This window comes from Pipra filicauda, unplaced genomic scaffold (assembly GCF_003945595.2).
Source record: "Pipra filicauda isolate LSUMZ 115617 unplaced genomic scaffold, ASM394559v2 scaffold235_size1210477_pilon, whole genome shotgun sequence".
NCBI lineage: Eukaryota > Metazoa > Chordata > Aves > Passeriformes > Pipridae > Pipra > Pipra filicauda.
Window position 1 is genome coordinate 65,851 of NW_024104349.1, and position 13,980 is coordinate 79,830.

Consider the following 13,980-nt stretch of genomic DNA (forward strand, 5'->3'; position numbering starts at 1 on the left):
ACCAAAGCAAACTTTTAATGAATATTCACAAAGAGCAGCTACCTGACAGCCACAGCCAACAGCATATCTTGGTCCATTTGCAGCTTTCACAATGACTGGAGAGAGAAAATTAGAGAAAAAAATTACATTTACTTGATGCACTGCTCTGAGTTGTGTTTCTGAACTGTCCACTGTGGTTTTTTTGCTAATAATCTTATCACCAGTACTTTAATTCTTTACTCCTCCAAATCTTTAATGATATTTAAATTACAGAAGCTTGTTGTTTTTTGGCTGCCCCATTCCTGGAAATGTTCAAGGCCAGGTTGGACACAGCTTGGAGCAACTTGGTCTAGTGGAAAGTGTCCCAGCTTGTGGCATGGAATGAGATGAGGTTTAAGGTCCCCTCCAACACAAACCACTCTGGGATTCTATGACACCAAACCTTCCAGGTTTCACCCAAATTACATCCACCCAAAGCAGAGCCTAAGGAAAAGGAGTCTGATCCCTCCCTGGCAGCAACAGCAGCCAAAAGCCTTTCACACACCACCAGCCTTCCCTTGCACGTGTTTTGGGATGATCTCCTGGGATGAAGCAAGATCTGAGAGAGCGGCTGCTCTCTGCTGTTGGTCCTTTGCAGAGCCATGGGGACACACCATGGGAAGGGGAGGAAATCCCAACATTTTTCTTGGCTTCCCACTGCCAGAGGGCAAGTTTAGATGGGATACTGGGAAGAAATCCTTGGCTGTGAGGGTGATGAGGCCCTGGCAGAGGTTGCTCAGAGAAGCTGTGGCTGCCCCATCCCTGGAAGTGTCCAAGGCCAGGTTGGAGGAGGCTTGGAGCAATCTGGGATAGTGGGAGGTGCCCCTGCCCATGGCAGGGGATGGAACGAGATGAGCTTTAAGGTCCCTTCCAACCCAAATCATTCCATGCTTCTATGAAACCTCTTGAAAAACGAAGTCAGAAGCTTAGAATAAAGCAGTGGATGCTCCAAACACTGGTGGACAAGGGCAGAAACAGATGGACAGACTGGGAAATCTTTGACAGCCCCCCATCCCCCAAAAAAAAAAATAAAAAAAATCAGTCATCGATTCACGTTCAAACAGTGGGTGTCCCCGTGGCGAGGGGAGGAAGGCTGGGACCGGGTGGCTTTGATGTCCCTCCAGACCCAAACCATTCCGGGATTCCATGAGGCCTCCCCTCAGCCTCCTGCCCCCCCACAGGCTGTGCCCGCTCCTCAACCCACACGCTCAGAGCGCTGGCACCGCCGCTGCCTTATCGCGGTTCTAGCGCCGTTTGCAGCACACACACACACACACACACACACACACACACACATACACACACACACATATATATACACAGAGAGCGCGGCCCGTCGCGACCTGTCGCGACAGGGCGTTTCCCCTCCGCGGCGGGAGGGGGCGCTGCGGGCGCCGGGCGGTGAGGGCGGCGCGGCCCCCCCGCGGCCATGGCCCTTCCCGGCATCCCCTATGAGCGGCGCCTGCTCATCATGGCGGACCCCAGAGACAAGGCGCTCCAGGACTACCGCAAGAAGCTGCTGGAGCACAAGGAGATCGACGGCCGCCTCAAGGAGTGTGAGCGCGGGCAGCCGCCGGGGGCTTGCGGGGGAAAAAGCGGGGGGTGGGGGGGATCGGTTCTACGAGCAGCCCCCCCTCGCTGAGGGAGAGCGGCGGCCGCGGCGCTGCCCGCGCTTCGTCATGGGCCTGGCCGGGCCCCGGGAGCGCCGGGAGGGGGAGCGGGGTGGGCGCCGCCAGCGCCGCGGAGGGTTCGCTTCTCCTCTTGGGAGGGCACCGAAGGGTCGCAGGGTCGCGGAATCGTTTAGGTTGGAAAAGAGCTCCGAGGTAGTCGAGCCCAGCCTGTGACCGGTCGCCACCTTGTCAGCCGGACTGGAGTGTCACGTCCAGTGTTGCCTTAAACACCTCCAGGGATGGGGACTCCCACACCTCCCTGGGCAGCCTGTTCTCGATGACTGACCACCCCTTCTGTGAAGAAATTTTCCCTAATATCCGACCTAAACCTCTCCTGGCACAGGTTAAGGCCTTTTCATCCTGTCCCTTGTTCCCTGGGAGCAGAGCCCGATCCCCCCCCAGCTCCTTCTTCCTCCTGTCAGGGAGTTACAGAGCCAGAAGGTGCCCCCTGAGCCTCCTTTTCTCCAGGCTGAGCCCCCTCAGCACACTCAGCTGCTCCTGCTGCTCCAGACCCTTCCCCAGCCATGTTCCCTTCCCTGCACACTTTCCAGGGTCACTTACTGGGTTTGCTGATCTCCCACAATCTCACTTTGCTGCTGGAAAAGAATCTGGTCCCGGGTTCTTGTTGGATTGGAAGTTTCTAAAATCTCGTGTTTGTTTCCTTTTTTCAGTAAGGGAACAGCTGAAAGAGCTCACCAAGCAATATGAGAAATCAGAAAATGACCTCAAGGCCTTGCAGAGCGTGGGGCAGGTACGTGACACAAACAAGGGCTCGGCATCCTGCAGTGTTTGTTGACAGTGAACTTGTCTGGAAATAACATTTAAATCCATTTTTGGCATTGAAAAAGAGAAAGTTGGTACGGCCCAGCTAACAGAAACAGGGTCTTTGACATCAGGAACTGAGCACACGGGTTAGAGGGGTTTTCTCTAAGTTCTGCAATGTTAATTTTTCTCTAGGCTAATACTGTATTTGTTCTTTCAGATTGTTGGTGAGGTTCTTAAACAGCTGACAGAGGAGAAATGTAAGTACACTAGAATGTTATGTTCTCTGAGACCATGAAAATCATGGAGTGGTTTGGGTCGGAAGGTACCTTAAAGACCACCTTGTTCCAACCCCTGCCATGGGCAGGGACACCTTCCACTATTCCAGGTTGCTCCAAGCCCCATCCAACCTGGCCTGGAACACTTCTAGGGATGAGGCAGCCACAAAGTAACAAGCTTTTGTAATTTAAATCTGGTTGAAGATTTGGAGGAGTAAAGAATTAAAAGTATTGGTGATCAGATTATTAGCAAAAAAACCATATAGGATAGTTCAGAAACACAACTCAGAGCAGTGCATCAAGTAAATTTTGTGTTTTTTTCTTTATTTTCTCTCTGCAGTCATTGTGAAGGCTACAAATGGACCAAGATATGTTGTTGGCTGTCGCCGTCAGGTAGGTGCACTGTGTGAATACTCATTAAAACTTTTGCTTTGGTCTTGAATATTGGCCCTGCTTTTCATCCACTGGGTCCTTTGTGGAGTGAAGTATTTTCTTCTTTAAGGGTTTTTTTATTCTTTAAGGCTATTTATGGCTATTTTATACTGGTGTCTGCTTCCCCTGTCCCTCTGTAACTTCCTAGTGAAGAGAAAACAATCCACAACATTCCCAGAACCTTGCACGTGTTTTTTTTCTTTTTATTGAGTTAAAACTGTCTTTCTGCCTGATTTTGGACTCTCTGAAAATTAATGATCATTATGAAAATTAGTCAGCTGTGTTGTGACCATTACTGTCACAGTGCTGAGCTTTAGATTTAGTATTAAATATTAACTGTGTGTCATAGAATCGTGGAGTGGTTGGAGTTGAAAGGCACCTTAAAACTCATCCAGTTCCACCCCCTGCCATGGACAGGGACACCTTCCACTATCCCAGGTTGCTCCAAGCCCCATCCAGCCTGGCCTGGAACACGTTCAGGGATCCAGGGGCAGCCACAGCTTCTCTGGGCAACCTGTGCCAGGGCCTGCCCACCCTCACAGTCAAAAATTTCTTCCCAATATCCAATCTCAACCTACTCTCTGTCAGTTTAAAGCCATTATCTTTATCCATATCTTAATGTATATTTTTTTCCTAATGCTTTTGCAGTCCAGTGGATAATTATGGGAGGCAAAGCCCCTGTTCTAAACACTTGGAGGGATTTTTATTTGTCCTTAGTGATCTTAAAAACAAAACACCTTTGGCTCTCCTGGTTCACAGGACAGCAGCTGTTTAACCTACATCAAATTGTGTAGAAATCAGCCACTTTAATACAGAGCCTTCCTTGCAGCACAGTCCATCTGCCACAGTCAGCAACAACCACTTGGAGGTACTTTTTGTTCCTCTCATCTCTGACTTTGAGAAATGAGAGCAAAGAACAACACGTGTGAAATGTGGGACTGTCAGGTACCTCTGAACAGGGAGTAACAGCCCCAGGGGAAGGATCATTCTGATCATTCAGCTTTTTATTTAGCAATTTTAAAGCACAAATAAGTGTAAGAACTTTTTCCAGCTGTGACCTCTCAGTGCATCTTGAACTGATTCCTTTATGGTGCAGGAATTAGCTGCAGTTGAGTTTTTAAGACATCATGTTCTCCTCTGTCATGGAAGTTGTGAAAAATAAGAATTCCTTCAGTAAAAGGAGCACAGGGGTGGTATTGATTTTAGAGGTGACTTTTCTTTCTCATTCTGAAGAGAAACTGATGTTCATTACAGAATTTTGGGACATAAATGTAGTTAATTCCATTTAGGGGCACTTAAGGTAATCTTGGAGTTCTGTGTTGAAACAGATAAATCCTAAGGAATAGGTTGTCCTTGGACGAACCAGGCATTGCAACACGTACTTTCAAATCTATTCTTTGGTAAAAACACTCTTTTATCTTAAAAGATCCTTGATTTGATACCAAAGGCTAAAAAAAACCATATCCATGGTTGTTTTTAAAATGTCAAAATATCAAGACAAATCCTTTCTCCCAGACTAGGATGAGTTTCTGATCAAAGCCCTTGTGGCTGAGCTGTGCTGCTCAGGAGGGAGACTGATGCTGTTTGAATTGAAACAAAATTACTTCCCTGTCTCAAGTGCACTTCCTAAGGAATTTGAGGTCAAGTGGTTTCTCTTTGTTTTCTTCTCACTGCAAAATAAATCTGTTGGGCAAAGTTGACTCTGATAAAATTCCAAGCTGTTACAGGTTTCTTAAGATGAGGCAGCTGGGAAGAGGTCTCAGGAGTGACCCCAGTAAAGGAGGAGGGACGGCTTGATCCTAAACACTGCCAGAGAGTCAAGAACCCACATGGGCAAGGGACCTTATAAATCCCCCAGTGAGGGCAATGGGAAGCTTCCAGCAGTCCTGGAAAAGGGCTGTTGAAATCCTTGTTGTGCAGATGCCACGTCACAGAATCTGAGAATGTTTTGGGTTGGAAGGGACTTTAAAGCTCGTCTCATTCCAAGCCCCTGCCATGGGCAGGGACACCTTCCACCACACCAGGTTGCTCCAAGCCCCATCCAACCTGGCCTTGGACAATTCCAGGGATCCAGGGGCAGCCACAGCTTCTCTGGGCGACCTGTGCCAGGGCCTCACCTCCCTCACAGCCCAGAATTCCTTCCCAATATCCCTTCTAACCCTGCCCTCTGTCAATGGGAATCCATTCCCCCTTGTCCTGTCACTCCATGCTCTTTTCCAAAGTCTCTCTCCAGCTCTCCTAAGACACAGACCTACCCAAGTGGGTTCAATCCATGAAGGGAGCAGCTCCAGCATGGGCTGTGTCCTTGTCCTTAAAGCTCAGAATAAACTGGTTTCTTAAAAACAAGGTGAAGAACACAAGTTGGTTTTTTTTTAATCCCAGCAGAATTTAGCAGGGTGTGCTGGAATGTGTTTAAAAATCACATAAAATGGAGCAATCAGACAAAAACTGCTGAGGCAGATGAGGAGGCATCTGAGGTGAAAGAGTAATAACTGAACAGCTGACTTCAAAGTGGAATATAACATGTAAAAATGTGCCAACAGCTGGTTCTGTCCTGGTGGAGCAGAGAGGAGGATTAGATCCCACTAATCCAGTCAGATTGACAGCAATAAAAATAAAAATTAACGATGGTCTAGAAAATAGTGTTTATTGTCAAGAGTGGTGGAGGTAAGTTAATGACTGCTTGGTGTGTGGCTCAGTAGCCTTGTTTTCTTCTTTTGTGGGGTTGAGCAAAGAGTGCAAGCTCCAGTAAACATCCTAAAAACAGGGATTGTTTTGGATTGTGGTTGTAACAGAATTCCTTTTTTTTGTTTTTTGGGACTAGCTTGACAAAAGTAAGCTGAAGCCAGGGACAAGAGTTGCTCTGGATATGACCACTCTGACTATTATGAGGTAGGTCTCTGCTCTTCTGCTCATCATATAAGGGAGAAAAAATAATTATCTGAGTATATCCACAAAGGTTTGAATAATCACTTCTGTAATATTGTGTAAAGGTTTTCTGCAAAGCAGTGCTAAAGTAAGTTAGTTTGAGGGAAGACTTGTATGTTATATATGTTATATATGATTCAAAAAGAAATTGCTTATCCCTTTAAAAAAATGTTACAACTCATTTTCAGCCTTTTTTTAAGCTTTGTTTTAAAACTTGAAAAAGTTTGCTTGGTTTGGGGTTTATTCTGGTTTTTCAACATATACTTGTTATCAAGATGGGAGGAGAAGAAATGATTTCCACAGTTGCTGTAAAATTTACGGGAATAACTTTATAAATTAATAACACTGAAAAATAACTCTTAACTCTGTTTTCCAGATATTTGCCCAGGGAAGTGGATCCACTGGTTTATAACATGTCTCATGAAGATCCAGGGGATGTTTCATATTCCGAGATCGGAGGGTTGTCGGAACAGATCAGAGAACTAAGAGAGGTACCCAGTGCCTCAAAAACACTTATCAAATAGTGATTAGTGTTCTGAGTGAAGTTTTTAAGGGGAAAAAAGCTTTTTTTGGTGTTTGCCCTACACTACCATCAGGCTGTTAAAGGATCCTCTCAGATCAGTGCTTTCCACATTTCATTAACTGGAATGAAGTGCTTGGATTGAGATTAAAATGAAGAAAATCCTTTAAAGGAGAGGGTTTAAATGATCCAAGACCCTTCAGGCTGAGGGAATGCCATGAAGTCAAGTGGGAGGGCATTGGTAGGATTGACAACCAGGAAAGCAAAGTGGAATTTTGCACAAACACTACCAGAATTGCTCTGGGGAGTGGAATTATGGATTGAGCAGAGAGGATCAAGAGGAACCATCCACTGCAGAGCTGGAGTGTGAGCAGGAAGGGCAGGATTGTGGATCAACCTGACATTTTCTTACTTAACCATTTCTCAAACAAAATATGCTGCCAATAAATAAATGCAGGGATATGAAAAACAGGCTGGCAAACGTACCATTAGCTGTTTTAAACCTCATTCTCTGTCCCTTCACAGGTAATAGAGCTGCCACTTACAAACCCAGAATTATTCCAGCGTGTGGGAATTATCCCTCCCAAAGGCTGTTTGCTGTACGGGCCCCCTGGTGAGTCCCAGCAAAGGGGAACCAGCTCTTGGTAGTTGCTTTCAAACTGTGCCAAGACTCTCCTTTGTTCTGCCTTTTTTCCCTTTCCTTTTTATTTTTTCTTTTTGTTCTTTCCTTTCCTTTTTGTTCTTTCCTTTCCTTTTTGTTCTTTCCTTTCCTTTCCTTTTTGTTCTTTCCTTTCCTTTCCTTTTTGTTCTTTCCTTTCCTTTCCTTTTTGTTCTTTCCTTTCCTTTCCTTTTTGTTCTTTCCTTTCCTTTCCTTTTTGTTCTTTCCTTTCCTTTCCTTTTTGTTCTTTCCTTTCCTTTCCTTTTTGTTCTTTCCTTTCCTTTCCTTTTTGTTCTTTCCTTTCCTTTCCTTTTTGTTCTTTCCTTTCCTTTCCTTTCCTTTTTGTTCTTTCCTTTCCTTTCCTTTCCTTTCCTTTTTGTTCTTTCCTTTCCTTTCCTTTCCTTTCCTTTCCTTTTTGTTCTTTCCTTTCCTTTCCTTTCCTTTCCTTTTTGTTCTTTCCTTTCCTTTCCTTTCCTTTCCTTATTCCTGGCCTTTTTTTCTCACTTGGTGGTTTCTTTTCAGTTCCTTCTGTTCCTTTTTTGTTCTTTCCTTTCCTTTCCTTTTTGTTCTTTCCTTTCCTTTCCTTTTTGTTCTTTCCTTTCCTTTCCTTTTTGTTCTTTCCTTTCCTTTCCTTTTTGTTCTTTCCTTCTTCTTCCATTTTCCTCTTCCCATTTCTTTTCCTTCTCTCTCTTTTCCCCCTTTTCCTCCTTTCTCCCCATTTTTCCCTTTTTCATTCCCTTTTTCCTCTTTTCCTCCTTTTCCTTCCCTTTTTCATTCCCTTTTCCCCCTTTTTCTTTCCCTTTTTCCTCCCTTCTTCCCTTTTCCCCCTCCTTTTCCTTTTCTATTTTCTTTTCCCCCTTTTCCACCTTGTCTTCCCTTTCCCTTTTTTGTTTTCCCTCCTTCCCAAGTCCCTGGTGGGCAGTGCTGGGTCAGGAATGAACCGGCTCCCATCTCTTGCCTGTGCAGGTACAGGGAAGACCCTCCTGGCCAGGGCTGTTGCCAGCCAGCTGGACTGCAACTTCCTCAAGGTACTGGAATGGCCTCGTGCACTCACCCACCCGACCTGTTTGCACTCCAGTCTCCTCATCCCTGTGTTCCTTTGTCCTTCCCAAGGTGGTGTCGAGTTCCATAGTGGACAAGTACATCGGGGAGAGCGCTCGGCTCATCCGAGAGATGTTCAATTATGCCAGAGATCACCAGCCCTGCATCATTTTCATGGATGAGATCGATGCTATTGGTAAGGCTGATGGCCTGGGGGGTGGGACAGAGGCTCCTTTGGGGATGAAATCAGCTGGAAAGCCAATTTCCCCCCCAGTTTGAAAGGCAGAAATCAAGTCCTAGAACTCATGAGTTTGGTGTGCTGCAGGTGGTCGCCGTTTTTCCGAAGGCACCTCAGCTGATAGAGAAATTCAGAGGACTCTGATGGAGGTGAGTGTCTAATTCCTGACTGTAATATAGGTGTGAATTGTTACCTGGGATCTACCCTGGCAGAGCCTTTTCTGAGTTAATAACCTGGAGCTAGAGTAGAACTAGATGCTGCTTTTAGAGCAGCTGCATATCCTGTTAGCTCATCCATTAATTCAACATGGGGAATTAACTGAATCTTTAAAATTGATAAAATTATTTGGGATATTTTCCTCTTCTTTTACATACTGCTTCTTCCTGCATCTCTGAAGGTTTGGAGGGCCCCTTTTTCTGTCTCCATTAGACCCAAAGACACTCACTTTATATAGCATTTTTGGACTGTTATGGTTGGATTTTTGAAACCAGGAGGAGCAGTTGTGTTTCTTCGTTTCTGTATTAGTTGCTCTGGTAAACTGGATTGTGTGAACAGAATTTTAAAGGCACTGGTGACAATTCCAAAGCTAATGGGAACCTTCACTGGCCTGTGTTTGCAAACAGTTTGCCTGTTTCAAAAGAGTGTGTCTGCCTTCCGTAGAGAATTAAATCACTCTGATCAAAGAGCAAGTACTTTAAATCTTCACAATGAAACGTCTTCCTCTGTGTGTATTAGTATTCCAGAGGCCCTTCTCCAAGTCTAATTGGAATGTCCTGCACTTGGTGCACTACAATCCCAATGTGTCAGGCAGCCACTGGCTCCTTTAGTCCTTGCAGTGTTTTCTTTGCCTCATTGTTTTAGTCAAGTCTTTCACGTTTGAGCTGAGCTTTGCTCAATGTCCTTTTCTCTGGGCAGAGCATTCTCAGTGTCTCTCTTCAGCCCTCCATTGCTCATGGAATATTCAGGGAGCTCGAGGCCTTTCATTAGGGAGCTTGTAGGATTTTTTTCCTGACTTTAGCGCTTTTCATCTTGGTGAAAATACTTAGGCAGGGGGGAGAAAAAAAAAAAAAAGCCGGACTAGGAAGGTTTTGGGTTGTTTAAAAATAAAGAACCTTCTGTTCCCTCACAGTTATTGAATCAGATGGATGGATTTGATACTCTGCACAGAGTTAAGATGATCATGGCTACGAACAGACCTGACACGCTGGATCCTGCACTGCTGCGGCCTGGAAGGCTGGATAGAAAAATCCGTGAGTTATTACTCCCCAGAGGATAATAATCCATGGGAATTGTGGGTTTTCTGCTTTAATTAAAGCTGTAATTCTTTCTAGATATTGATCTACCAAACGAACAAGCCAGATTAGATATTTTGAAGATTCACGCAGGTCCTATCACTAAACACGGTGAAATAGGTGAGTAGGAAGTCACCTGGATATCATTCCTGCTGCTGTTTGTAGGGATGGGAAGAGGGTGAGTTGTTACAATCACTCCTGCCCTTAGACAACTTTCCCTCTTGGAATTCTACTTCTTTTATTTTTTTAATGCATCCTGATTGAACTGTTGCAAAGTCTTTGCAAAGGAACACTGAATATCAACCCTTGGAGCACAGCTGTAAACTGGAAAATCCACATGATTTTCATCAGGTTTCCTGATTCCATTCAGGTTTTCTGTGATTCTCATCCTGTTTCTAAAGGAAACACTTTCTTTACTTGCACTGTTTTCTTGGTGCAGGTAAAGAGCGTTTTCATTGGCCCCTTAGGAAAGAAATGTTGTTAATGAGAGAACAATAAGGAATCTTTAAAAGTCAGGGGTAAACCTTGTAGTTTGGGGATGGCCTAATGAAAATTGTTGTCTGGTTAGAGGTGTTCATTGCTCTCTCCAGAGTGTAAAGGGGAGAAAAATGAGATTAAAAAGGGGAAGCTTTATTTGAGGACTGTTTTAGCCTAAGCTGACCAGAGTCCTGCTTTCACAGTGGCTTTTTCCTGGAGAAAACTGAGTGTGATTTGCCTTTAAATGGGAGCTGGGTGCCTTTGAGTGCACCCACCCCCCTGTGTGCTGACAGCAGCAATTCCTGCAGCCAGGACAGGACAGTGGAACTGATCCCAGTCACCATCTGGCTGCATCAACAGCTGCAGCTCTGCCGAGGGATCGCTCGGGATCGCTCGGGATCGCGGGAGCGGGCTGGGGGAGGGCCAGAGGGGTGAGCTCTGTCTTTCTTAGCAGCTGGGGTGGCTTAAACATGCATGTGACTGTAGACTGAGGTAGAGAAAGAAGCTCCAAAGCAAATCATGAAGCTGAAGTGAAATACTTGGAGAGAGGCTTTAAACAAGTGCCTGGAGTGACAGGACAAGGGGAATGGATTCCAACTGCCCGAGGGCAGGGGTAGATGGATATTGGGAAGGAATTGTTGGCTGTGAGGGAGGTGAGGCCCTGGCACAGGGTGCCCAGAGAAGCTGTGGCTGCCCCTGGATCCCTGGAAATATTCCAAGCCAGGTTGGATGGGACTTGTAGCAACCTGGTGTGGTGGAAGGTGTCCCTGCCCATGGCAGGGGTTGGAACGAGATGACCTTTAAGGCCCCTTCCAACCCAAACCATTCCATGATTTTATGATTCCACCCTTGTTCTTGCATCTTTGGGCACTGGAGTAGAGCAGGGTAGGATTATTCCTTTGTGCCACTTGCAAGGTGAGGTGTCTGAACGTGGTGTGGAAAGACTGATGCCCAGTTTTGATACCCCAAAAGTAAGGCCAGAACTGAGCAGCAAGGTGGGGTGGGAATTGCATTAAAATCCATTAAAATGACCTGTTCATGTTCCAGCATGAGAATCTCCTGCTGAAGACCCTAAACTTACAAACCTTGCACTGTTCAACATTGCTTAGTCCCCTCACTTTTTTTTAACTTTCCAATTATGAACAGACTTGTTTATAGGACATAGTGCTACATGGAATTAAAATACAGTTGGAGAATTTCTTTAGAAGTTTTTGAATTCCTGAGGTAAAAACATTCAGTTCAGTTGTTCTGAATTTCATGCAGGAGGGAAACTTTGAAAGGTTTTGCAGAAAATTGATAATTTTAATAAGCAGCCCAGCAAAAAGCAGGACTTGCTGGAGGCTCAACAGACACAGTGGTTCAGAAATTGGTTCCTGATGAACTACCACCACAGCCACTTTTTTAGTAAATAGATGTGCATAAAATATCAAGACATTAAATGCCTTCACTAGATGCAGTGTTGGAAGTGGAAAGGGACTGAGTTGTGATCACTTGGAGATAAGACATCTGGGGTTTTGCATCATTTAAATGATAAGAACATTGCCTTGATGGAGCTTTCTTGCGCTTCATGATGATTCTTGTAACCACAAGTTGGTTACTTTGGGATTTAATTATATAATACGAGCTTTTGGCTACAGTACTTTGTGTTTTAATGGAAGGGGGTGATACAGCTGATGCTTCCAGTTAATTTATCGCTCCAGTGCTCTGTGTTTGCACTGAGATCCAAGTGTGTGTTTGTTACCTGGATATATATGTATGTCATTGGTATCCATAAGGGGAAGTGTGATTTATTTCTAATTGGCATTGGTGTTTTCTGGGCAGATTATGAAGCAATTGTGAAGCTCTCAGATGGCTTCAACGGAGCAGACTTGAGAAATGTCTGTACTGAAGCAGGTAATTCCTAAACTCTTCATTTCTCTGTGCTAAATCTTGGTTAATGCTGAATCTTGGAGCTGTTTCTCTGTGGATTAAAACCAGGAGCTCAAAAACCTTCTGCTGGAACGTTTCACTCGGGCTGGTCTCTAACTATGTGTTGGATAAATATCATGGTGTGTGTCACACTGTCTCAGTAGATACGTTCCAGAAACAGTGATTGCACCCATTCCTCTCCTTTTTGCAGAGGATCCAAGGTTACTGGAAAGTTGATGCTGTTTTAAGCTTTTTCTACATTAAAACTTGTGCACAGGGTTTGCCTGCGTGGACAGGCTGAGTACCCCAGTGAATGCTCACAGTTTAAACAAGCTTTCTTCTTAGTAATCCCCTAATTCAGAAAGGTGACCCCACTGAAATTCTCTCCTCTTCCCAACATCCAAGACAGTGTAATTTGGATTAATTTTCACTTGGGTTTTTGAGTGAATCTTTATGTTCTGTAGCTGATCTTGGCTGTTAAATTCTCCTCCTCTCAGGTATGTTTGCGATCCGTGCCGATCATGACTTCGTAGTTCAGGAAGACTTCATGAAAGCTGTCAGGAAAGTGGCTGATTCCAAGAAACTGGAGTCCAAGCTTGACTACAAACCTGTGTAAATTAACCATAGAATTTGTGATTGATTGCACACGTCCTCCTGGGTTAATGTATAAAGAGAGAGAAATAATGTACCTCTTGATTATCATTGTAAGGTGTTTGTGTAGCATGTAGCTAGTAATTTTGGGAATGCTAGTTGCAAGTTGGCTACAGGAGTGTGTTTTCTGTACAATTCCGACATACATTATTCATTACAGCCCAGGCTCAGTAAAATGTGTGGAGATGTGTTCTCTTAGCAATTATGGTGGGAATTTATAAACGTGCCTGAAGGGATTCGCAGACATAAGAAAGTCAGTTCATTTCTTGACTTTTTGTATATCAGTAAATCTCCTTTCCCCAAACAGTTTATGAATAAAACCTGTTTAAATCTGCTTATGCTGGTGGATGTTTTCTGTAGCTCTCGTGGAGAGGTGAATTATGTGTGTTCGGAATTTAAAGAGCAGCTTTTCTCTTGTGTTGGGATTGGAGTCCTGTGCCTTCCATACCAAACAGAGGCAGCCTTTCCCTCGGAGAGAGGAGGGACAAGTGGGGTTGAGATTCACAGAGTCATTGAAGTTGGAAAAACCCTCTGAGACCATCGAGTCCAACCATTCCCCCAGCACTGCCAAGGCCACCACTGACCCACGTCCCCAGGTGCCACATCCACAGGGCTTTGAAATCCCTCCAGGGATGGGGACTCCACCACTGCCCTGGGCAGCTGTGCCAGGGCTGGATATCCAATCTAAACATAATCCCCTGGCACAGCTTGAGGCCCTTTCCTCTCTTCCTGTCCCTTGTTCCCTGGGAGCAGAGCCCGACACCCCCCCGGCTCCCCCCTCCTGTCAGGGAGTTGTGGAGAGTGAGAAGGTTCCCCCCGAGCCTCTTTTTCTCCAGGCTGAGCCCCCCCAGCTCCCTCAGCTGCTCCTGGTGCTCCAGACCCTTCTCCAACTCTGTTTTCTTCCCTGGAAATGCTCCAACCCCTCAATGTCTTGTCTGAGGGGCCCAGAACTGCCCCCAGGATTGGAGGAGGTGCCTCAGCAGTGCCAGCACAGGGGAGGCTGCCCTGCTCCTATGGCCACACTATTCCTGGTACAACCCAGGTGCCACTGGCCTTGGCCACCTGGGCACGCTCGTGTGCTGCTGAATTCTGGGAAGAGGATTTACC

The 13,980-nt window shown here is 45.5% G+C and overlaps 1 protein-coding gene across 1 annotated transcript; it reads left to right on the forward strand.

Annotated features, from left to right (window-relative positions):
- The first annotated feature begins 1,385 nt into the window (after nt 1–1,385).
- PSMC6 (proteasome 26S subunit, ATPase 6) lies at nt 1,386–13,209 on the forward strand. The gene is made up of 14 exons (XM_027724387.2): nt 1,386–1,574; nt 2,360–2,439; nt 2,671–2,710; nt 3,069–3,121; nt 5,985–6,052; nt 6,465–6,579; nt 7,134–7,221; nt 8,233–8,294; nt 8,380–8,503; nt 8,633–8,694; nt 9,675–9,795; nt 9,877–9,957; nt 12,136–12,207; nt 12,720–13,209. The coding sequence occupies exons 1-14, from the start codon at nt 1,448–1,450 to the stop codon at nt 12,836–12,838; spliced, it is 1,212 nt and encodes a 403-aa protein (XP_027580188.1). The 5' UTR covers nt 1,386–1,447; the 3' UTR covers nt 12,839–13,209.
- Nucleotides 13,210–13,980: the final 771 nt, after the last annotated feature.